This window comes from Zeus faber, assembly GCF_960531495.2.
Source record: "Zeus faber genome assembly, chromosome: 12".
Classification (NCBI taxonomy): domain Eukaryota; kingdom Metazoa; phylum Chordata; class Actinopteri; order Zeiformes; family Zeidae; genus Zeus; species Zeus faber.
The window spans coordinates 13,536,127-13,560,833 of NC_137196.1; the positions used below are offsets into that span (position 1 = coordinate 13,536,127).

The following is a 24,707-nucleotide window of genomic DNA, read 5'->3' on the forward strand; positions in this document are numbered from 1 at the left end:
CCGCGCGTCGTCAGAACAGCCCCGGCACGCCTTCAATTATGTGGTCACTGTGGCGTACGCAAGACAGTGTGGAGGCAGCGCCGGGATTTGCGGCCTATCAAAAAGTAACCAGCCTGTGTGAAAATATAAAAAAAAACACTTGCAACCTGTGAAACTATGTGGTGTGTGGAGTGGCGACCTAGTGTTTTACCATCAGTAAAGGTAGTATTCAAAAGATAATATTCGGACCTGCTCAAACTGCAATGCTAAGTTTGTTGAAAGATACGTTTCTTTACATCCATGTGAGCGAAAAAGGTCCCCAAAGTAAAAAACACCCCAAAACGTTATATCTATACGCCAGCCTATCGTTAAACGAGGGTCATAACTGAATGCATCAATTCGTATGTAAATCGTCAGTTAAATTTAGACGAAAACATTTCCCGATAGAATATTCTTCACTTTTATGACAGTGATGCTACGACTATATTAGCTGATGCTGCCCTTCCAACTTTTACACTTTTTTCCCCCCAAAGTTATAGCTACTGTCACACTGAATAAAACATTCTACTAACATTCATCGGTTTTACCCTGTGACCGTCGATATCTGGTTAAAACTTTTTGCTTTGGTTCTGTCGCCAACAGTTTCACTCAGACACGGAGAGGTGTGAACAGCCCACACAAGAGACCGTTTTATTTCATACCGCGATAAAAAATTATGACTCCAGCAGTTAATCATTTCCATATATTATAATACAGATGCAGAGTTGAAAGTTTATTCTTTAAACAGCCTAGTAATATACAAGAAATAGATAACTACTTGGAACTTTCAAACATGTCCTTAAAACAGGACATTACACGGGCACGAAACCCTGGGTCCTACTTTGCCGTCATTATCCACAAACACCCAGCAGAAGACGGGGGGAGGGAGGGGGGAACAAGTGTATGGGGGGAAACTTTCAATAAATAAAAATAATGGATATAATCTCTCTTGTCATTCCCACAGCCCCACCACCAACCATCCCATATATCCACAAAAACAATAAAGAATAACCTAGCACGGAGACTGAATTTGGAATTGGTGATTATTGCAAATTTTGACAAAATGATGCGAGTTGGGAGCGACAGAGTCGGCGGCGGACTGCAACATCCGTTTTTGGGATGGTTTCCATGGTCGTTTCGACGTCCCTTTCTTTCGAGGGACCTCAGGACTCGTGTCTCAGCCGGGAACACACCAACTGTGATCATTTTTTCTTTGATAAAACGTAAGGATTACTGTAAGGTGGGAAACACGGTTTGGGGGGTGGGGTGGGGGAGGGTAAAATGGCTGCTGTTCAGAACGTTAACAGTCAGTGGGGTTTGCCGACAGCATGGTTAGTCCTCCACGGTTTCAATCTCGCCCATATTCAATCTCTCTGAAGACGCGTTCACAGAAAACCCTGAGGAAGGGAGAATGAGGCGTCAGACAGGAAAGAGGCATTTGATTCAAATGAAAAGGCTCCGTCCTGGCGGGCGCGGCCCTCACCTAGCAGGCTGGGGTCGGCGCGGACCATCTTCTGCTTTTTCTTCTTCTTCCCTGAGGTGACGGTCTCGAAGCGCGGCTGCTGGGGGCTCGTGTGGTTGGACTGGAAGAGCGACGGGGAGCCTGTGCCGCCCCACAGAGACTCCTGCGAAGCACACAGAGGGGGTGAGAAATGGAACAGAAAAAAAACCCAAAACATTACACACACACACACACACACACACACACACACACACACACACACACACACACACACACACACACACACACACACACACACACACACACACACACAGTTAATATTCTATATTTCTGTGCCAAATAACTGTAGGAGGTCATCATCTCTCTACTACGGTGACAAAATCCCCAAAAATACGCTTCCGATTCAATTATCACTGATTTACTTTCAATGAATGTGTTCTTCTCTTTCCTCAAGTGTTTAATTAGGTTTCACGTTTAAAATGGACACCCACGACATTGTCTGTGTTTGGGGTGGATTATTCCCCGGTTCCCAGAATTTGATCGATCGGTTGATTCATTTTTCATGAGGTGGTGGATGTATATATAGATATATTTGATTGTATTTTAACTCTGTATCTTGATGCACACACACATAGTGACAGTTTACTGACCACAACAAGCGACGCCGGTTTGTCGAACTCCCCGCCGCCTCCTTCCTGCAGGGTCCGGATTTTTGTGTTCTTCTCGGAAAAGGCGGTCGCCAACGATGCAAACGGCATAAAGAGGAACACATCATGACACGAATACACTGCGTGGATGTTTGGCAACGTGCCAACTCAATAAGTATAAACCACAGTGGCACGGTTATCTGGTAAATACTGGTGTTTGGCCGGGATTCACACACACACACACACACACACACACACACACACACACACACACACACACACACACACACACACACACACACACACACACACACACACACACACACACACCCCTAATTGAAGTAATCTTGCGGATACCACTTTAAAATGAGTACAAAAGGCATAGACCCACAGTGCGGTAACAACACTAGTGTGGGTGAAGAGAAAAGAAAGTCACCTTTTTCTGTGGTTCCTTTGCTTCTCGCACCTGCTGCTGCTGCTGCTGCTGCTTGAGGACCTGCTGTTGGTTTTGGGGAGGCTGCTTCTGTTGGTTGGCATTCTGTTTGGCTCGACGTTCCAGGAACTGCTTGGCAAACTCTTTGGCCTCTGGAGTGTCCCCCAGGTAGGCCCTGACGTAGTCGTGCACCTCGTACGGAGAGTCCACCTCCTTCAGGAAGGAGGCAAACGTAGGAACTAGGGGCAAGAAAACAGAGAGGGATTACTGGCGGGTCGAGGAGGGGGACGGGACACTAGAACAAACGAGCTACGGCCACTTCCTCCGGCGCTCACCGTCTAGGTTGTTAGCCGTGTTGAGCGTGTGCAGACTCTGCTCGCACCACTGCATGAAGCCGTCCTGCTGGCTCTTACTGAAGCCTTGGAACAGCTTCAGCAGCTTCTCCTCCTCCTCCACCTTCTTGTTGGAGCGGCTGCTCACAGAGTTACTGGAGGAGCAGATGCACACAGAGGGAGAGACGTTGAAGATCTGTGTGGCTGACGAAGCGGGTTCCTCACACGCCCGAGTTAAATGTCAGACTTTACAAATACCATTACAATTTGTAATTGTGTGTCTTTGGAAATGGACCCTGCCAGGCACCCACACGGTGTCAAAGCAGGAGCAGAACTTAAAACCGGAGAGAATATCATGACGACTTGACCACACAGGCTCTGCTGGCATTTGCAGGAAGTCTTAGTTATTTTCGGTTATTAGAAAAAGAAGAAATACGGGACAGAAAATTTTGAGAATGGCTGTATGTCCCCTCTAAAAAAAAATATTAAACTGTCAGCACAATTTAAGGGCCTGTGAATTTGAATTCAAGGCAAATCAAAACTCTGGACCGGATTGCGACTCCGTGACCAGATCCGCCAGCTCTCGCAGCTCTCGCAGCTCTCGCAGCTCTCGCAGCTCTCGCAGCTCTCGCAGCGCTCGTACCTGAGGTTGGCGTTGCCCTTGTTGTTCTTCTGAGTGTGGCCTTTCCTGGACTGGTGCGACGGCTGGGGCGGGTGCTGCACCGCCTCCTTCACCGCCTCGTCCCAGAAGCCCATGTTGGAGTTTTGGGCGTCGCCCCAGATGCTGCTGGGGTCCGAGGTCCAGTTGGAGGTGGAGCTGGTGTTGATGGAACCCCATACTGAGCTGCTCAGAGAGGGCTGTCGGGAGACAAGGAGGGAGGGAAGGAGGGTGAGCTGCGGGTGCTGCCCCATCATCATTCACATCCTTGATGAGGACTTTAAAAAGTTAAAAGATCAAAATGAAACTGATCTCTTGACAATTGAATTAATAATCCAGACTCTGACAGAGGACACTTTTCAAAACTGGTGCATTGTCATTGCATTAGGCTGCCTAACTCCCATATATGGAAGCATTTTAACTTTGAAACCAATCGCCAGAACAACCAGTTCCTTATCCAGTCACCATGGATACTGTCCAGTGCCCACATTAGTTGGCTTGCCTTTTCTTGACAAAAAAGGCGTGTCAGCGGGTTAATACACTGCTGACACGAGCGCCACAGTGATCTGACTCACTGAAGAAGAAAAAAAAAAAGGGGGTGCGGGAGCAAGGCGGGCTACGTACAGCTCTGGTTGGGGCTCGGTTCTGGTGCGTGACGGTGGGGTGGGGAGGCTGCGGCTGCGGCTGCTGATCTTTCCGCTGCTTCATCTGCTGGGCCTCCTCCCTCTGGATCTCCAGCAGGGACTTGGTGGCGGTGGGAGGCTTGGCCACGCTGCCCCAGCCCGACAGCTTGGCCTGCGGCTGCTGTGCCTGCTGGAGGGCCTGCTGCTGCTGGAGCTTCAGGAGGTCCTGCTGCTGGCGCCGCTGCTGCGGGTTCGGGAGAAGGGAGGAGTTCAGCATCAGTTCCCTTCATGGTTAGATCACTCTCCGACTTGTTTGACGGTGTCTTGTGGGAGATTTGTGAACATTTGCAGGCAATGTGTGAACTGTTTTTTAATTAAAAGTTATAATGCTAATTTCAATTCAGCATAACTTTTCTTGAATTATAATTAGTGCTATGCACACTGCTTCAAAGCATCATAGTGCAAGTTTAAACGACAGTTGTGTCTCACACCTGCCTGTCCTGACTTTCAATGCAAAAATTAACTTTGTCAAGTCAGTCAAGGTATTTGTACTCAATAACTTTAAGGTATCTACCAAAACAACAATAGGTTCACAATTTCTCAAGTCTGTCTAAAAACAACAGTCAGGTGTTCATACGAACAGTGAAAGAGGTTTTCCTCACTGTAATCATTCCTCCTCAGAGCACAACAAACTAACTTGGTTGACAGGCTGGCAACCAGGCATCAGCTTTTGGCTGCTGAAACTAAAAATATGGTTGCCATTTTTAGTATAATAATTTATAATATAAAAACTTATATTTTGAGTAATTAAGACACTATGCAGTTATGAGTCAGCTTAATAAGGAAACTATGACAAAAGAATGTTTAAAAGCTTTATGACAGTAACCGAAAAAAAGATCTTTGTAGTTTTTGGTGTTTTATCTGATACTTTACAGAATTTGAATCCTAAAAGGGGAGGAAACAAGTCAAGAGAGAAAAGATCTTCAACAGCACTACTCCCCCGGTCACACATGGCCTGTGTCTCTCTCTTACACCCACATGTGCAGTATATGCTCACCACACAGACAATAAAAATATCAACAGTCCTGTTTGTCCCCTCATTGTTAACAATGGTCAATTCTAATTTGCATCTTTCCATTTAAAAGTAGCTCTCCACCAGAAGAGGCCTGACCCATGCTCATTAATAATGCTGTCTGTCTACAAAGATAAGAGCTGGTTATTGTACTGCAACGGCTATATGTTGAAAAATTTGACCCAATTGACTAGAAAAAAAGACTAAAACTAAAGACATTTCTTATATATTTTTCATTTTAGTTCAGTTCTTTTTCATTTTTAACTGTCTAGTTTTAACTAACCCCCCCCCCCCACACACACACCTAGTTTTAGTTTTTAGTTAGTTTAAGTTGCCTGTTCAGGGCATGCAAACACATGTATGGTGAAAAAAAGTCTGAAATATACTCATGGTGGTATCCAATGGTTTTCCAAGCTACAATGAACGCATCACTTCGACACGAGCCAGTGTCGTTCGTCCGTCCATGTTTTCCGAGCCCGTGAACGCAGCATGGCTTAGTTGAAGTGCTTTCAACCGGGGACTAGAGCTGTGTGCGCGTCTCAAATCCAACGTAATATCAGAGAACGAGTCCACTAGTTAATCACTCACGAATAGCATCCTTCTCTAGGACAGATAAATAATGAAAAAAAAATGCTAAAATGGGCTGCCATATATTATATACATATATAGTTATTCATAAAATATATATTTCTCATTCCCCTTATTTATAATTCCTCATTCCTCAAATTTTATCTCTGTGCATTTTGTAAGCTTCCGTTTTATCTTGTTACTGCAATGCACGCGGACTGACAAAAAAACGAACCAAAAAAAACCCAACAAAAAAACAAAAACAAAACACGACTGCTCGACGTGAAGAATCTCGGTCTACTGATGTGTTTCCGGCTAATGATTCAACTCGTCCACTTTCAGGGGGCAGCCCTTACACACAGCCCTGGTTAGGTCGCACACTGGTTTAAAAATACGAGGCAGCACACCCACATATACTCAAGCAATGCCCAAGGCAGAGTCTCTGGCTTCCCTTACCTCCTCCTGCGCCAGTCTTTCCCTCTCCTCCTCAAGTTTCTGGATCTCTGCGAGTGACAAGGCATTCTGACTCTGGTTTACTGTGTTGGACGACTGCTGGCCCCACTTTGAAGAGGACGGGAGCTGCAAAGCATAGCAGGACGTGTTGAAACAGGGGAAATAAACCATGCATGTGCCCTTTACACAGAAGTAGAAAGCACGTCATTAGAGAGATTTGCTTACACTAACTCAAGGTTCTTCATTTGTCAGATGGAGTCATACAAGGACAGCACAGTGATTGAAATGATAAAAGGAAAACTCTCAAGGCTGCACAAGAACAAGGAGTATGAAGATATAGTACTTCGTATATAAGTATATCAGAAATATTAGGTTGAAGAAAAATGGAAGGAAAAATACTGCTTTAATTGTACACCTTGACCTGCATCTGCCCTTCAATAAAAATGTAAGAAATAAAAACATAAGAAAAAAAAAATTATATATTAGGGTGAACATCGATTACAAAAAGTTCAGTTTCCTCCTCTGTGGCGTACCTTCATCTGAGCGAGCTGCTGCTGCTGTTGCTGCTGCTGCTGCAGCCTCCTCAGCGCCTCCTGCTGCCTCTGCCTCTGCACCTCCTGCTGCCTCTGCACCTCCAGCTCCCTCCTCTTCTGCTCCTCGTGCTGCTGCTGCTGCTGCTGCTGCCGGGCCAGGGCGGCCGCCGCCTCCTCCTCCGCACGCTTCTCCTCCTCGTGCTGCCTCAGAGCCTCCAGCTCCTCCCGTTTCCTCCGCTCCTCCTCCTGATCAGGGGAACATTTGACGGTCAATAATGATAATACTAGTAACAAAAGTAAATAAGTCGTATCTGCAGGTATCAGAGTTAAATTCAAGACTACTCAAGAAAGATTCCAGGACAAATCACCCATCTCTTATCCAAAAAAGTATTGAATAAGTATAAAGGTAAGTCTTATAAATTTGGTATACGGCAGAGGTAAAGTATGTATTAGGCATAAACAAATATATGGATTAATTAAAAAAATTAAAAAAAATTAAAATCAGGCAAAATCCAACTCCAAGGCCCAATATATGTACAATTTTAACTTTGTAAGGAGCTGCAGACACCCTGATGATGCTCATCCCAACATGTGCTGTTGATGCTGACCTGCTTGCGGAGGATCTCTTCCCTTTGTCTCCTCTCCTCCTCCTCCCGCTTCCTCCTCTCCTCCTCCTGGGCCAGCCTCTCCTCCTCCTGTCGGCGCTGGGCCTCCTCCTGTTCCCGTTGCCTCCTAAGGGCCTCCTCCTATAGAGCACCACCACCACGTGAGTCAAGAGCACATCACAGATTTACAAAGGTTTTGGAAGGCGTCTCCATGCTCTGCGCTTCACCTGTTTCTGCCGAGCCAGCTCCTCTTCCTCCCGGCGCTTGCGTTCCTCCTCCTGTCGAGCCCGCAGCGCCTCCTCCAGCCTCTTCCTCTCGTCTTCCTCCCGCTTGGCCTGCATTTCTGCCTCACGCCTCTCTAGCTGCTACAGGGATTGCCACTTAGTTTTTACATCTCTGGATTTATTGAGAAATTATTTTTTTTTATCTCTGCTCTACCCTTCTGGGATGCAGTGTTTTTTTGCTTAAAAAAAAAAAAAAGTAAAAAAATAACTAAAAATATTCTCTAGAAAGTAAAATGTCAAACTAGAGGTTACATGTTTTAATAACATGTTTATTTGTACCTTGTAGGGCTGTACCCGACTCAAAATGTTGTCAGTCAAATCTGACTGGGCTGTTCAATGCAAATATTCGACCATTCAGGGGGGTGGACAGGGGCTGATTGGGGTGCATTTTGCGCACCCGTCTCCTTCTCCGATGGTACCAACGATGCACATGCTGATGATGCGCACGCACACTGATGGTGCGCAGGCCAGCTATGGGGTGCCAGTAATCGGTGCGCCAAAACTGTATATTTATTTATTATGGAACGAAAAAAGTGCATATGGAACAAAACATTGCGTATTGGGGACACTTTCTCAGTGTCTCTCCCCAATCACGCCCTCTCCATGCGTTATACGCAAAAAATTATCTTAATGAGTCTACCAGTCTTGCCCCTTTCCTCCGTATCCCGTCCCCACACCGTTTTTAGTTGTTTTACTTGGAGGAACGAGACACGGAGAGCTCTGTTCGCCTCCATGGCCGGCAGATTCAACCATATATACCCGTATTTATAATTCCTCATTGAAATGTTATCCTTCTGGGGTAGTACTACTAGGGTAGCCCTAGTACCTTGTATGACAAGGCTTTTACCGTACATCATTATTATGAAAGTTCACAGCTTCCTTTCAGCTTTTTCAAATCCAGGGAAAGGCAACCCACGGCTTTATAAATCCCTCCACAAATAATGGTTAGGCACCATCGCCTTCTGTTTGCAGAAACTCAAACCGAAGCAGAAGGCAACGTTTTTCCTCACGTATCTGCATTATTCAGGGAGAAAAGAAAAGTCTCAAGATCACCTCTTTCCAAGGCAAAACGTTTCTCAACCCTGATCTAATCCCTTTGAAATACTTTGAGTGGGATAAGCAGTGATCGGAAAGATGACTCACCATCGCAGCCTTTGCCTTCTCTAGCTGCTGCATCTGTTCGATGGTGGGAGCCTGCGCCATGGAGTCTATTGGTAAATCCCACACACTGCTGCCATCCCACGCTGTTCAGAACACACACACACACACACACACACACACACACACACACACACACACACACACACACACACACACACACACACACACACACACACACACACACACACACACACACACTTCAGTCTCCATAATGTGAAATCTATTGACACCAGCGAATGAAGGTACCTCGAAAAATAGTGAAGTTCTAGCCTCTCATTCAAGTTGTAAATGTAAGCCCTTTGTGATTGACATAAAACCCAGTAGTGTTCAAAACTTACTGCTTGGGGCATTTTGTTGGAGATTTGGCGTGCAGGAGGCCTGAGAAGATGTATTCTGCATTTCCCACACAGAGCCCGAGTCTGGTACAGACAAAGAGCGCGTAACAGGAGGTAGGAGGCTCTCAGATGCTCTACGTGAGAAAAAAATTAAAGTAGGCGATACCTCATGTTATCCTCGAGAAACATTAAAAAAAACAAAAAAACAAACAAATGACCCCTGGTAGAATCAAACATGCCACCGACCTGATCTTGAGGGCCTGATATTGCTGTAGGAGCAGGTTAATCTGCTGCTGCTGCTGTTGCTGCTGCTGGAGAGGAGCGGAGCTGAGGGCCGCAGCCTTCTGCTGGGCCAGGGCCTGGGCATACTGCTGCCTGGAGGGGGCACAGAGGGATATATGAAGCGTTTCCGCACTGAACAGTTCTGGGGACTCCCTGAGGGGAACTAGGAACTGGGGAGGTCCCCCGAGAACTAAATACCTTTGAGGTTGTTTTTTTCCCCCCCCGGTTGTATTCGCACTGCACTGGAACTCTGAAGTGATGTCATCCAACAGGGTTTCAGCATGAGTTCTGTGTTGTATTTACTTGACATGTGCTGTAACTTTTACTTATTTCACCTTATCAGTACACTAAAATCTGTTTCTGAACCAATCTGAAGTGAGAAATAAGCAATCCAGTTGCTGGATCTTCGTTCATATTAGATCTATAAGACGCCATTTAAAAATGTGTTCCAACTTTCATAAGGCAGGGGCTCACATCGGGACAGCGATTTTTTGGTTATTTTTTATTACCCCTGAATGTACATAGGCTGGTCCGCACCGAGAGCGATGCGACTCGACCGGGTGGACTGTCTTCAGTACGCTGGGGGTAAGGGACTGTAGACTTGCGTCTGGACCAGCGACCGTGCACTTAAGGTTGTTGGTTACTGAAGGTTCATCCCCTCAAAAAAAGTCCCTCAAAATAGAGTTCTAAGAACTACGATCGTTCCTAACTCCTGCCGTGAGAAGGTTCCTCCAAAAACTTCTTAGAACTATGAAGAAGTTCCTGCGGTACGAAAACGCCTTACGCTGGACAATCTGTGAAACTCCTTGCCATTGATTAAAAGTGGTTGGGGGTGGATTTGGGGATTTTGTGAGATCCAGGTCATTCCTATGGTTACTTCAATTTAGGGTCGTCTTCTTTATTTGACCGTTTATACCAGGGGCCTGTATTTTGAGTTTGTTGTAAGGCAAGTTGTTGAGCTGCACGCTGTACAGGACACACTTCTATTACTATTCCTGCTTATATCTAATGATTAAAGACCAAAAGTGTGTGGGGGGGTGTACCTGAGGAGGTATTGGTACTGGAGCTGTTGCAGCTGGTACAGGTTGAGGGTTGTGAGCTCCTGATGCCTCTTTAACCGCTCCTTATCACCATCGCTCTGTATGACGCAGACACAGAATCAGAAAATAACTATTTATGCTAAACCTACATCAACAAACCACATTTCAATGACTGTGCATATTTCCATCATTCCCTGCATGGTTGCATCATGCCACCTAGAGCTCAATGCAAGTACTGAATAACCGGCTATCAACACTTCTGACCCATTCACAGAATAAGTCGAGCAACAAGGACGTGATCATGCATTTCTGATCGAGCACTGAAGCAGGAGGTTGTACCTGTAGAGGTGGCGGCGCGGAGCCTGAAGCGAAGGGCACCCGACCCCACATCTTCATGATCTCGCCGAGGGGCTGAAACACCTCGTCACAGCCCCTCTTTACTAAGAGACTCATTGTGAAGTAGCCGGCCTGGAACCACTCAGTCATCTCTTGGTTGCTGAATGGGCCTAGAGGAGCACATGAGGAGTAGAAGTGTAGTGTGATGAGTAGCTTGTTTGAAACATTTCCTGATGCAACAGTGGTGTAACAAGGGTTTGCTTGTATCCACAGCAGAAGAAAAGCTTTTGGTGTTTGAAACAGTACGCAGGGCTGGACAAATTGCTTTTCCGGCTGCTGAGACAACCGCTTCCAACAACCACATCTGTACTATAACCACAACAAATGAAATAAAATGTGTCTTGATGTTAAATGTTTTGCTCAAAACATTTAACACTAGTGTTTTTTTTTCTTAAGTACTTATTTTGCAAAATCTCCGGGTGCGTTGCAATGTCATTTTACTACATATATGTATGCTTGTATGTATATGTATGTGACAAATAAACATCTTGAATCACTATTGGTTGAAAATGGAATGCTGTAGTTAAAAATGTCAAATACAATTTGTTGACCACTGGCTGCTCTAGATTTGGATAGCTCCATGTTGTCAACAGACTGGATTTGTCGTTACTGTGGGATATTCATCTCTTAAGCGTGGGAAGACAACAACAGATAAAAATGATTGTGAATGCATCTAATTCATAATATGGCGTTTTGTGATTTATTCCTTGGGGAATGGCCGCTGCCGTTGAGTTAGCTTGTGTCAAATCCTCTCTCACGGTCACCTTGTATCTCCCCCTGGGGATCTTTATAGAACCACTTGAGTGCCGCCTCGTGGGTAAGAGGCAGGCCTGTTGCTTTGGGCTTCTCTGAGCTCTTTGCTGCCAGTCTGTCATCATCAACAGCACCTTCCTGTAGGTATGCCACCATCTTCTCCGCCTCCTAGGAAGAGGAGGGCACGCATTAAGAATGGACCGTGAGAATGGATTTAACAAGGTCTGCAGTCAGAGCAATATCATTAAAAAAGCCCTAATAACTAGGATTGGGTATCATTTGGGTTTTTTTCTGATACCGGCGCTAAACAGATACTTTTAAAACAGTACCGGTGCCTAAACGGTGCCTGAACCGATAAAAGAAGAAGAAAAAACAAACAAACAAAAAAAAAAAAAAAACAATGGTCGACGACATTAAAGAAGGACATTTTATATATATATATATATATATATATATATATATATATATATATATATATATATATATATATATATATATATATATATATATATATATATATAAAAATAAATAAAAAATCGCTAAGGCAAATTCAAACAATATATTGACTGGCAACAGTTTAAAGTAAACTTCAATATAAATACAAAACTCTAAACACATTTATACAACAAATTCACATTAAACCAAACTACAATAATTTAACACTAAATAACAGTTACAGTAGTAGTAGTAGGGCAATTCGATCACAAGTTGACAGCTCCAAGTACGTTTGTTCACACCTGGCATTAGAATGTGTCTCGAGTAAATACTTGTGATGAGATCTCACTTCCCCCACTCTATATGCAAATAAACACGTACATTTCAGTTTGCAAAGACCAAATGTGAAGACCTTGGCGCTTGAAAATCAAAACAATAAGACTGATATTTTGGTGCTGTGTGTACTGTACGCAGCACAGGGTCCTGAAAAGATTCACTTTCATTTTTGTGTCTTGTAGGGTTTATAAAGTGGAGGGTATTAAGTGGAGGGGAGTTTTTATTTTTTCCCCTCCTCCATGAAGGCTGATTCCTGACTCCCGTGCTTTTATTTTACATGCATTTAATTTTGTTTGTTTCCTACTTGTTTGAAACCAACATTTTTATGGGACTTTATTTAGTAACAGCTGGATGATTTTGTGTAAATACTTCACCTGTAAATAATAAATCCTGTACTCCTGTAAATGGGAGACTTTCTCAATTTACTAGTGGCACCAAAATCAACATTGCACTTTGGTCGATAGATACCGTTTGTACGGAACCGGTGTCATACTGGCACAGGGTTTCGGTAGCCAACCCTACTAATAACTAGGAATGTTAAAATGTGTCGACTGACTGACCGTTGACAGGTTCTCTGTGTAAAAATAAAAATAGAATATAAATAAAAATCTTTTTTTTTTTTTACATTCTAAAAAAATAAATAATTGTTTATAGCCTCTTCAAAACATTCAAATTAAAATAAAAGCAAACTGTACAGTTTTCCAAATAGGGAAAGGGAGTGGAGTGGTGCGTGCACGCGGCGGTGTGGGAGCGAGAGCAAAGGGTGTGAGTGGCGGTGTGCGCTGCAGGGGTTACGCTTCCTCAGAATTCTTTCTAAAGCTGCTTTCACCCATGCACCGGAGATTGTCCATATCAGATGTGTTTACACTACCTGGAAATACTCTGTTTGGTTGAGATGAGGGACGGAGCCTGGGTAGAGTGTGCAGGAAGCGTGACGTGATGCAATGACGCTGCAGAATTTTACAGGACACCCAAGATGGTGGACCATGCTACCGACTTGTCAATTTTGGCGTTGACACTCCATGTATTTGGACGCAATATAAACGAAAGAGTGGAGAGGAAAATTAAGGAAAGGAAGTACGGAGGAAAGGAGTACGAAGCACCTACGCTACATGCACGAAGATCTGCACAAAGGTAAAAACTGGCGCATGAAAGAGACGTCATCAACGCGTGACACGCCCACGCGGTGATTTCTCCAGACACCTACAGACCTGTTCTGTTCACACATACTGCTCAATTGCACTAGGGTGCTGGCTGGGTAAAGTCCGGGTGTCTGGCCAAATGATTTGGACATTAACGTTCACATATACAGCTCCTGCGTGTAATGTAATTTTAGGGTTGCGGTGCATGTGTGAAAGCCGCTTAAGAATTCGGAGGTGCGCCTATCATAGAGATATTTTTTGTGGCTGTGATATCAACTGCCTCCTGTCCTGTCCCATAATGCACGCACATCGCATATATGAGCCACGTAGTGAAATTAGGTTTTACTTCAGAAGCCGCTTTGTCAACATCTCGCTATTTCAGACTGCCAATCTAGCGTTTTTTTTTATAGCTGAATAACTGATTCATCATGATTAATTAATAAACTTTTGCCTACACTCAAAAATGCACGCAAAGAAATGCATTGTTGATTCTGCAAAATGGTTTAATTTTCAAACATCACTCATTTAATTATTTCAATAACAATAGGTGATTGCTTTGAATGTTACACCAATTGTTGTATAAACGGTGTTAAAAATACAGTAGTGACGAAAGAACTTCGAACATCCATCTGTGCAATTGCAGTGCTGAAAAGACAGTGCCGAGGTGATTAAGTGTGGAAAAAGCAAATCAATATCTGATGGAAAAATAAAAAGGCCTATCTGGGAAAATAACCTTACATAAGCCGATAGGTCTACATCAGAATCTTAAAAAAAAAAAACGCACAGAAAAAAAATACTAAACGGTAAATGCCTCCGACACATTGACCAGCAAAAAAACTGTCGTTAACATCCCTACTAATAACATGTGTAGGAGCCTCCAGGGTCAGCCAGTGAACAAACGTACCTGTTCAAAGTGTTTCAGTCCTTCATCTTCATCTGTGTCGTGCATCATGGCAGCAGGTCTACCAATGGGAGCCATCATATTGGCGGGGAAGGGCAAAGGGTTCGACATTGCAACCGGGACCTCGACAGGCTTTTGCTTCTTTAGCTGAAGGGTGGGCGATGGGGCAGAGATATCTGCTGCGTGGGGCGGTCACGGAGGTGGCAGATATTTAGAGATTTTCCCAGCGAAGTAGAAACACACAAATAAACAAACTGGAGGCGAGATCAGTGAACCCCAACCAACCTGTGAGGGTGGTGGCAACGTGCGTCATGGGCAGGGACTCCAGCATGCTGTTGGACAGAGGGACGTGCAGGGGGGCTTTGCTGGGCTCATGTCGTGGCTGCGGAGGAGAACGCCTCTCGGCACGTTCCGTCACCCTGTCTGGCCTTTGAGGGTCCTCTGCTCTGCTTGGCTGGCTGGGGGACTGGGCCTGTGTGGGGGGCTGGGATTTGCGTGCTGAGGACGGTGGAAGTAGAGCCTCCTCCTCTCTGGCCAGCTCTAAAAATAACAAGGAAAGAGAGCTGTTCAAGTGTGGGAAGCAAGTGAGGCAATTGCGTGTAATTAAATAAAGCCTAAGATCCAAAGATGGGATCTGCGCTATGCGGACGGGTGCTCAGGGCTCGCGGCAGGGTGGGGCATGTCGTCGGGTCTCACTATTGCGCGGGGAGCATGGGGGTGGGACAGGCGGGGTTTGTCAGCAGGGCACTTGGCTCCAGGCCTGCGGTCCGTGATGGCGCCCGCGGCCCAGATTCTGCGCCTGTGTCTTGGGCCTGCACATGGGGGTGGGCTGTATGTGTGAACCTCAGGGGTGCGGGGTCTCCTCGTGCTCCCTGGGACTGGGTTAAGCTCCTCGGGGCCAGGCGTGGGGGTTACTCGACGGGCTTCCGGCTTTTCAGGGGCCTTCTGTGGCTGCTGGGTGGTGTGTCTATGTAGCTGCGGGACTGAAAGGCCCTGCTTGGAAGCGCCACAACATAATACCGATCTTATACACCAGAACCAATTGGGATAAGTCCTGTATGCACACACACACACACACACACACACACACACACACACACACACACACACGACAGGAAGAGGCCACGTGCTCAGTTGCTGTTCCAGTTTTCCTGGACCTAATTAACTGCGGTTTTTCGATGCACGTCATCCGATGCCATCCTAACAAACATCTGCACCCCCCCCCACTGTCGGGACAGTTGGGACGCACGTCTCCCAGTTGCTATTGGATTTTTTTATTTTTTATGTTTTATTTTTTTTAACTGCATGTTTTGTGTAAATACTTTACTTGTAAGTAATAAATGCTGCACTTATATAATGGGGAGACAGCATTTTCCACATTACATTATGTTCTAATTAGGAAAAAGTAAATACATTAAAAAATAAAGTTTTTATTTGTTGAATTTGGAGAAACAGGAAACAAGCACAGGTAGCAGAGTGGAGATGCGTATTGGAATCTCCATATACAGCATACACATATCGGGGGGGCCTGTGTCTTTTTTCTTGCAAAAAACCAGCTGCAGTTTCATTACACCTGGGTGTAATGAAACTGACTTTCTTGTTTGAATACAATTCATTTGTAGCATTAAGAAAACTGAATCCATATGAAGGAAGTCCTATTTTGATTAAAAGATTGGTACATTTGAGTTTATTTGTGTATAGGTTTATAAAATACATTATTAGTGTGAAGACAGTTTTATGTTGATTTACAAAGCGCAATAAAAGAACTGTAAAAAAATCAAAAAAATCTTGATTATCATTTTAGCCATAATCATGTAGCCCTAGTTCAGAATGATAACCGCCATTAGTTGCAGTGTAGGAAACTGTAAGAAATAATATGGCGCCTCTGGTTGGAAATGTCCTTTTGTGACCAGTCGCGCACATGTTGTTCCTGTACTTTTCCGCTTACGTACATGTTGTCCATGTTGTTCTGCACGTACATTGTCCTTTTGTGACCATTGCGTACATTAGACTATATAAGGATCCAGGAAGACGGATCGGGGCTTCCACGGGTTGGGCTCAGACTTGGCTCTCGGACTTGGCTCCCGGACTTGGCTCCTGGAGCCCAGGCTCAGACTTCGCAAACTGAGCCTGCACTTTTTGATTCTGCCTGATAATAAATATGATCAACTCCTAAAGTCGTGTTACGTCCTCTGATTGACGCTCCAACCCATCAACGAGCACGCGGAAGACCTTGAAGGTAATTGTTATACTTGAATTGATCAACAGAAGTTTAGTAATTGATTAAAACAGGTCTTAATAGTTATCATACTTGAATTGATCATACTTTAATTGACCAACAGAACAGAGTAATTGATCAAAACAGGTTTTAATTGTTCAATCAACAGTATAGAGTAATTGATTGAAACAGGTTTTCTACAACGGAACAACTGGGTGATCCTCGAGGATTATATTCTCCAATAATTGGTGATCCCGACGTGATGGGAAGGAGTTTAAATCAGAGGTCGTAATTATTAAATTAATAATATACAATGAAATAATTTCAATTTGTTTTAAACAAAAGAAAGTTACGGGGATATTGGAAGTTCCCTAAACAACATCCAGACCTGTCCAGACACCGAGAGACGCCTCATAAAAACAAGGTAAGCACAAACCTTTTTAACAGAACTGTGCATATTGACTATCAAATTACTGTCATAGGTAAATGACGCCAGGTGAAAGAAACGTACAAGAATGCTAGATTTTGGGTATTCAAGGAAACGCTAGATTTTGGGTACAAGAATACAAAATTTTAGGTGTTCAATAGGCCAGGTTGTCATGGTTGGGTAAATGAGACAGGTATAAATTTTAGGTAAAAAAAAAAAGTATTAGACAGCCTGTACAGGACTGTCATCAAATTATTGATGCCTGGATAAGGAAAAGGGCTCGCTCGCGCTCTCTCGCTCTCTCTCTCGTCCAGGTGGCGAGCGAATGCCATCAGCACGTTTCAGCATGTTCAATAACACGGATGTTGGCAGGTTTTCCCGCTTTCCCTGCCAATCACTCCTTGAGCCATGCATTGTCTCTTGTACTTTTTGACTTCCCTTTACTTACCCTGGACCTCACCCTTAACTCTCTTTACTGCCCCTAGACCTCACCCGTGTGGATCACGCATTGTACTATGGTATCCTAACTGTTCTGGTAGCCTCTCTCCTCAAAAATACAGGACCGATTCCTAAGTGGCCATCCTGGAGGGACAGCTGTGGCCATGGATAGAGAAAACTCAAGATGTAAGGAGTGAAAAGGAAGTGAACGGAGGCCAGGTGGACCGGACCGTTATGATTAACCAATGTGTTGCTTTGCTCTTCCACAATGACTGCATCTCGTTGACCAGGGTTCAAGAGAGAAAGATCTAAACAGGGAAGTCAGCACACCTCGCATGAGGTTAAGAGCAAAACAGCTGTGAGATCCAGGATCACACCCAGGCAGACATTGCTCCTAAGAAATTACTCTGTACTTTTTGTTTGCTCTTTTATTGTAAATGGTCCAGGTGGTGAGTGAATGCCGTCCACACCTTCAATAATATGGATGTTGGCAGGTTTTCCCGCTAAGACAAATAGGGTTTTCCCTGCCAATCACTCCTGGAGCCATGCATTGTCATTGTATTGTACTTTTTGTCATTGTATTGTACCTTTTGATTACTGTTTTAGATTGACCTCATGTTTAATGAGGTCAAAAGGGGGACTGTTAGAGATAATATGGCGCCTCTGGTTGGAAATGTCCTTTTATGACCAGTCGCGCACATGTTGTTCCTGTACTTTTCCGCTTACGTACATGTTGTTCATATGTCCTTTTGTGACCACTTGCGTACATTAGACTATATAAGGATCCAGGAAAGACTTGGCCTCGACTTGGCTGAGCTCAGCTCCTGGAGCCCAGGCTCAGACTTCGCGAACTGAGCCTGCACTTTCTGATTCTGCCTGACAATAAAGATGATCAACTCCTAAAGTCGTGTTACGTCCTCTGATTGACGCTCCAACCCAGAGCACGCGGAGAACCTCGAAGGTAATTGTTATACTTGAATTGATCAACAGAAGTTTAGTAATTGATTAAAACAGGTCTTAATAGTTATCATACTTGAATTGACCAACAGAAGAGTAATTGATCAAAACAGGTTTTAATTGTTCAATCAACAGTATAGAGTAATTGATAGAAACAGGTTTTCTACAACGGAACAACTGGGTGATCCTCAAGGATTATATTCAACAAAACCCACCTACAGCTGCAAACACCGCCTGATCATAGAATTACACTATGACCAGGGCAGAACAAACCTCTGCAGTCAAAAACACAATGGAACAGAGAGCCAAAGCACACTCGTCCATTGAACTTTAATGAAGGGCCGACTACCCTGGACCCCGCCTCCTGCATCTATATTTATCTTTGTTTTTTGACAAATAAATCCATTCAGTGACTAACCTTTTCTGTTTGCCTCTCTTTTGGACTCTGTTTCAGTTTCTTTGGTCTCCATTGGCAGAATCTCCTCTTCCTCCAGGCCCTCCTCACACTCTTCCAGGGGTTTAAAGTCCAGCTCTGCCTCCTCCAGAATGGGTTCCTTTGAGGCTTTCTGAAAGGACAACAGGATTACAGCCTCTATTGGTCACTGATCATTCCAAGGAAAGCAACACGTATATTGAATATTCAACCACAATCTCAAGCAGCTGCTAAAATTGTAATATTGTTTGTTCATGGTACATGCAACCGCTGCAAATGTATCTCAGACATCGCGTATATCAGACAAATTCTAAAAGATAATATAGTGGCAGTGTTACCAGCCTTGGTGTTGTAAAAATGTAGTTTTACTGCTTTTCACTATTAAAGTTGATGCATTTGGTTTATTTACAATATTAAGTCCAACTTTCAATACACAGAGTTTGAAGTTACCACAATCATCTGTGTAGTCAAAAGTCTTGCCTCCAAGAGCAGTTAACTATAAAGAAAGCATGCTGTTGTATTGAGGGGGATATTTAATACACACTGATGTCTACATCCGCTCATAATCTTCCCATTGTTGTGTTGTTTGCAGCATTTGCCACAGAGGGGAGATACATCTAAATAATTTGCATGTTCTGATGCACTGCCCCGCCCCACCCCACCTTGAGCGAGAGGAAAGCTCCCGACGAGTCAAAGGTGCCCGTTTCCTCCTCTGCGTCCTCCAGACACCACTCTGGAAGGCTATCCCTTTCGTCATCCAGGCTGCCGCTGCCCGACCGCGGCCGGCGGAAGCCACGCTCGTCCTCTCTGGCATCAAACGGGAAGCGGCGCCGCTGCTGCTGCTGCTGCTCTGGGTGTTCCCGCCATGCTGCCGGCCGAGGCCCATCTAGGAAATAAAAGCCACAACGCAATCTTTCAAGTTCTGAGATGGTGAGGGCCTACAGTAAACGCTTTGCATTATATTGGATTCCAGGTGATAGTGAGTCATAAGCCCCTCACCAACATGGAATCCGTAAGATTGCTGGATGAAAAATATCTGGCAAAGGAAGTAGGTAGGTAGTCATTCCCACATTGGCCTCCTTTACGGAAAAGTTCCATATGGAGTTTGTTCCTACATAGATGACTGTTATGGATACATTACGTGATGCTATTGCGAGGTGTCTAAGATCAGACGAGACTAGGCAGGAATCTGTTTTGTATTTAGACCAGCGTTTCGCTCCCTGTCCATTCGCAATGACTTTTTTTCCCCTGAATGTTTTTTGTTTTCCTTCCCGAAAACCAATAACGTTTGCAATATGTACAAAATGAATATTCGCAAAACCCTAATATTGGTGCTTCATTTGGATTCGGCTTTATACCTACTTTATGGCAATGTTACTGCTTACTGTCCGACCCTGGCAAGGCCAGGTGGAAATCTGTTTCAATGGGAGGGTGGCCAGACGCATTCTGCCAGAGTAAATAAAACATGAGCAGATTCGTCTGGTTCCCAGGCTAAGGGGCAATATCTCAGGTTTCCAGTGGCCGTGTTTCTTTCAAGGTCTTTTCAAACACCTCAGCGCAAAAGGGGCTATTTTCAAGGTATTCCAGGCCTTACATTTCTAAGGACTAAATAGAAGCACTTCAAGCACCTCAAGGACCTGGTAAGAGCCCTGTTTTAATATTGTTCAATGGAGCACATATTAAGACAAAGGTCCAACTTGTCCTAGTGTTTGAACTCTCTGGCAACATCTACTATATAATGACAGTATGACACAATGCCGGAGGGAGGGAGAAAAAAAGAAACCCGAGGTCCATGTGCCACCAAACTGATATTACTTAAAAGTCAGCAGCGTGACAAAGGGAATGGGGTCAGCACAGTGCCCATCTGGGCGCGGGGGCGCACCAGCAGTTGCTGTCCTATCGAGAACCCGCCAGACACCAGTACCCCTCATAATCCTCACCGCTCTGCTCCTCACGAGAGGTGCGCCAGTTCTCACTCTCTGAGCGTGTGAAGTCGTGCTTCCTCGCCAGGCCTGTTCCAGGCTCCTCGTAGTTCGCACGGACTGCAGGGAGCAAAGGGGGGGGGCACATTTTAACTTAATTGATTACATTATTGGCATGCACAGTATTGCTCAACTCGAAGAAGTATTTTGAATCATTTTTGGGCGAAGAAATAACTTCATATTATCATTTATAGCCTACTACTTTACTACCAGTGTTGGGCAGTAACACGTTACAGATAATATAACTTTTCCCAGTAACGATTACGCAACAAATTACTAATAAGATTTCAGTAATACTAGCCCAGTTACACCCCCCCCAAAAAAACAAAACAATAACTTACTCTTGACTCATCAATCAATGTGTTGGCATTTTAAATCAATAGCAGATATTGTGACAGTAAAATATTCCATTATCTGCACTGTCTCTTTAGAAATAATGAAACTTATACAAAGGCACACTTACTGTGATTCATGGGGAAATGGGCAGGCACTGCATCTACTAGGGTGACATAAAAACAACAAGGTCAACACAGTCTTTGCATTTGGCAAAGCATGAAGTATTGATTACTTGCGGAGCAAATTTCTAACACTAACCTGGGTCTTTTCGACCTGGCTTTTCAAACCTTCGGTCTCCCCTGGAAATTAAAATAAAACACACAACATTTATGATAAAGGTCATAACAAATCACCTCCCATTAACAACATGCTGAAGTAAAAAAAAAAAAAAAAAAAAAGAACCCCACAAAAATTAAGACAAACTTTCAGGATTGTACCTTTCTTCCCAGCTCTGGGAACGGTGCATCTCTCTCACGCCGCGCCCAAAGCCTCCCTCCACGTCATCGAAACTTCTTTGGTAAAACCCGCCGTCCCCTCTACCCCGACCTGAAAAGCAATCAACAGCAACACAAGAGGAGATATGTGAACATCTTCTCATGACATCTACGTGATTATGATCCTGTTAAACCATTAGCTTACGAATGGTGTTGATCATATATATGAGTATATGTATATGATCATATATATGAGTATCCCATCACAATATAAATCAGGGCTTCACGAGTAATGGCCATAAAGTTAAATCCACCTTACTCTTGACTCAGGTTATGGCTTTGAGGAAGTAAAAAAAAAAAAAAAAAGAAAAAAAAGTAAATTTTATTTTCAAAAAGGTAAAAAGGGCCATCCTCAAATGTCCTAAGATTTGAGCATTGACAGTTATGTCCGGTTTGCTATGGGTGTGAGAAAAACAAGTGCCACATGCAGATGAGTTAAAGCAGCTGAGGATGCATTTAGTGACAGAATATTACACCAGAGGAAGACAAATGTTGCAACCGCAGCATGTAAACTGGATGAAGTTTTAGGAATAATCAGATAAAAGCAAGTAATAATAATAATAAATAAATAAAATTCCTGTAGCATGACAGGGGAAAGCAGGGACACACACGTCCACAAGGTCTCACCTCTCCCCCTTGAGGTACTTCGGCCTCTCGCTGCTCCTGCTATCGGGCCCGCCCCTCGCCCGGTCAGCCGGAGCACAGCTGCACTGTTTACAGACATGGAAAAATTTCTCTGCAAAGAAGAAGCCAAGGGGTTAGTTGGGCCTGTTCTCTCTATATCAAACAAATAAAAGCAAGATCAAAAAAATAATAATAATAAATAAATACGTTTCCGGACTGCTATCCCTACCTGTTCTTCCTCTGTAAAAGACACAAGTGCCAGTGGTGGCAAGGGGTCCTCTTGTAAGATTGGCATAAACTCCTTATCATGTAGGTCTATAGGGATCTGGGCAAACAAAAAGATAAATCATATCCTTCACTGTGAAAATACTAGGCTTGGGCCAATATGTAATATTTTGGCATGGCCTGGTGATTAAGCTGCGGCTCCAGATTATTACTTGGATTACGAAATTTATATTATAAAAAATGTTTTTTTTTTTTAAATAATTATTATATAGAGCTGCCAAGTCTCAACTTTGACAGTGAGACTCAGGCATAAGTTCACACGCTCATATCCCACACCTCGTATTTCTCATGCGGAGAATTCTCAAAATAAGTAAAATTCCACTGTTATTATAATTTTTTAATTCTATGCATTTATTTCCTCATTCGTGCTTACTTGGTGCCAGTCACTATTCGCGTTGTGAACAGGACATCCTTTTCGCATGCGCGTTATGTGAACGCCAACACGCAACCTCCTAGTTGTGAGTGCCATATAAAGCATCCGTTCTCCGCAATCCAGCATAAAAGGTTCACCGTTTCTCAGAAGAAAACAAATACAGAGTGTTTCTAAATGTAGATGTATTTATTGTTTTCAAATTAAAGCAAAAAAGCACCATGCGCAACTGTGTGCAACACGAACACTTTCTCCGCCCCTCTCTTACCACCCCCCTCAGTAAACAACGATAATATCATGTATTGCGATATTTGGACAGGAACTGCATTGCGACGTAAAATTTTGGATATCTCCCAAGCCTAGAAAATACACAGTATTTGCAAAGGGAACAGTGGATAAACCCCACAGGAGACATTTGTAAGCAATTGGTTTCCAAGTCTACACCATGTACCAAAATGTAAATATTGATACCGACCTTGTTATCCTTTACATAAAGTGCTAACATTTCTTCTCGCCCGTAGCGGTAGTCTGCAAGCTTATATATCGGCAATGCCGGTGAGAGGGGTGGAGATGCAACAATATTGTTGTTCCCACCACCACCGCTAGCACCACCTCCAGACAGGGCCCGGAGCCTATGGAGAAGAAAGAGCAGCAGCAGAGGGGACAGAGGAAGAGGAGATCATTCTCAAGCTTGCATGTCTCAACATGTACAGAGTGGCAATAAAAACTCTGTTCAACACCCGCCCCCCAGCCCCCTCGCATTAAGCAAACAAATCACAGCACTCCTGAGAGTGGCCACTTACCATTCTGGTCCAAAGTTAAGAGTTTGCGTTTCGGCCATTTTTTTCCTTAGATTCTATTAAAACAAAAAGGAAAACAGGCATGAAAGCAACTCAGTATAAACAGAGGTAGGGTGATGAGCCCACTGTCACATTTTATAACTATCTCCTAAACACTAGTCATTACATAATTTCACAAAATGATGAATTCCATCCTTGGCTTAAAACATATTTTGATTATTGTATTGATCTTTGAGATGAAATCTGAATCAAAGCTTTCATTTTTTAATAATTCTCACACACACACACACACACACACACACACACACACACACACACACACACACACACACACACACACACACACACACACACCTACTGCTGCAGCTCATTCCATAGGATAGCCTGCCCTCACAAACTCACACACAACCAGATACCCTTTCAAACTGCTCCAGCTATTTTAGGACACATCCCATTCTGGCAAGAGGGTTTGGACACCTGTAATTGGCAACACAGGATCCTTGCACAGTGTGTAGTTCAAAGTGGACTTACACATTATGCATTAATACATTATATTAGCAGAATCTAGTTTTATTGGCAAAGTATGCCGACACATACAAGGAATTGGACAGGCTGGCTGTTAAATATGTTCGTTTTATATGTGGGGGTAAAGTGCCACAGATTCCATCACTCATGAGACCATTGTTTCGGCTGCCAATTTTGAATGGGAATCGATAGAAGGAACGACATTTTTTGACAGTGCCAAGATAATAATTTTCAAAAACTTCGTCGTGTTTCTGTTTAAAATCAAACAAGCATGTGATCAAGTCATTTCCATAAATTACTGATGTATCAAATATATTCCATCCTGGATATTCTTTAAAGTATCAGGCTTT

The 24,707-nt window shown here is 43.9% G+C and overlaps 1 protein-coding gene across 4 annotated transcripts in view; it reads right to left on the reverse strand.

The window, feature by feature from the left end:
- Positions 1-639: 639 nt before the first annotated feature.
- Positions 640-24,707, reverse strand: part of gigyf2 (GRB10 interacting GYF protein 2) — a 25,648-nt gene continuing 1,580 nt past the window's right edge. Inside the window, exons 2-30 of one of the 4 annotated variants that reach the window (XM_080010600.1) lie at positions 23,836-23,888; positions 23,508-23,664; positions 22,607-22,702; positions 22,381-22,489; positions 21,697-21,805; positions 21,518-21,558; positions 21,387-21,422; positions 20,882-20,983; positions 19,604-19,827; positions 18,927-19,074; positions 14,754-15,008; positions 14,472-14,647; positions 11,666-11,822; positions 10,845-11,011; positions 10,509-10,603; positions 9,430-9,558; positions 9,187-9,317; positions 8,831-8,931; positions 7,631-7,768; positions 7,407-7,544; positions 6,799-7,044; positions 6,269-6,391; positions 4,175-4,417; positions 3,536-3,750; positions 2,896-3,047; positions 2,564-2,799; positions 2,131-2,199; positions 1,502-1,643; positions 640-1,415 (exon numbers count right to left, since the gene is read on the reverse strand). In XM_080010600.1, coding sequence (XP_079866726.1) covers positions 1,351-1,415; positions 1,502-1,643; positions 2,131-2,199; positions 2,564-2,799; positions 2,896-3,047; positions 3,536-3,750; positions 4,175-4,417; positions 6,269-6,391; positions 6,799-7,044; positions 7,407-7,544; positions 7,631-7,768; positions 8,831-8,931; positions 9,187-9,317; positions 9,430-9,558; positions 10,509-10,603; positions 10,845-11,011; positions 11,666-11,822; positions 14,472-14,647; positions 14,754-15,008; positions 18,927-19,074; positions 19,604-19,827; positions 20,882-20,983; positions 21,387-21,422; positions 21,518-21,558; positions 21,697-21,805; positions 22,381-22,489; positions 22,607-22,702; positions 23,508-23,664; positions 23,836-23,873 — 4,038 coding nt within the window. In that variant the 5' untranslated portion in view covers positions 23,874-23,888 and the 3' untranslated portion in view covers positions 640-1,350. Of the gene's footprint in view, positions 1,416-1,501; positions 1,644-2,130; positions 2,203-2,563; positions 2,800-2,895; positions 3,048-3,535; positions 3,751-4,174; positions 4,418-6,268; positions 6,392-6,798; positions 7,045-7,406; positions 7,545-7,630; positions 7,769-8,830; positions 8,932-9,186; positions 9,318-9,429; positions 9,559-10,508; positions 10,604-10,844; positions 11,012-11,665; positions 11,823-14,471; positions 14,648-14,753; positions 15,009-18,926; positions 19,075-19,603; positions 19,828-20,881; positions 20,984-21,386; positions 21,423-21,517; positions 21,559-21,696; positions 21,806-22,380; positions 22,490-22,606; positions 22,703-23,507; positions 23,665-23,835; positions 23,889-24,707 lie in introns of those variants that run through there. The other 3 variants (XM_080010597.1, XM_080010598.1, XM_080010599.1) reach the window with 3 other exon arrangements.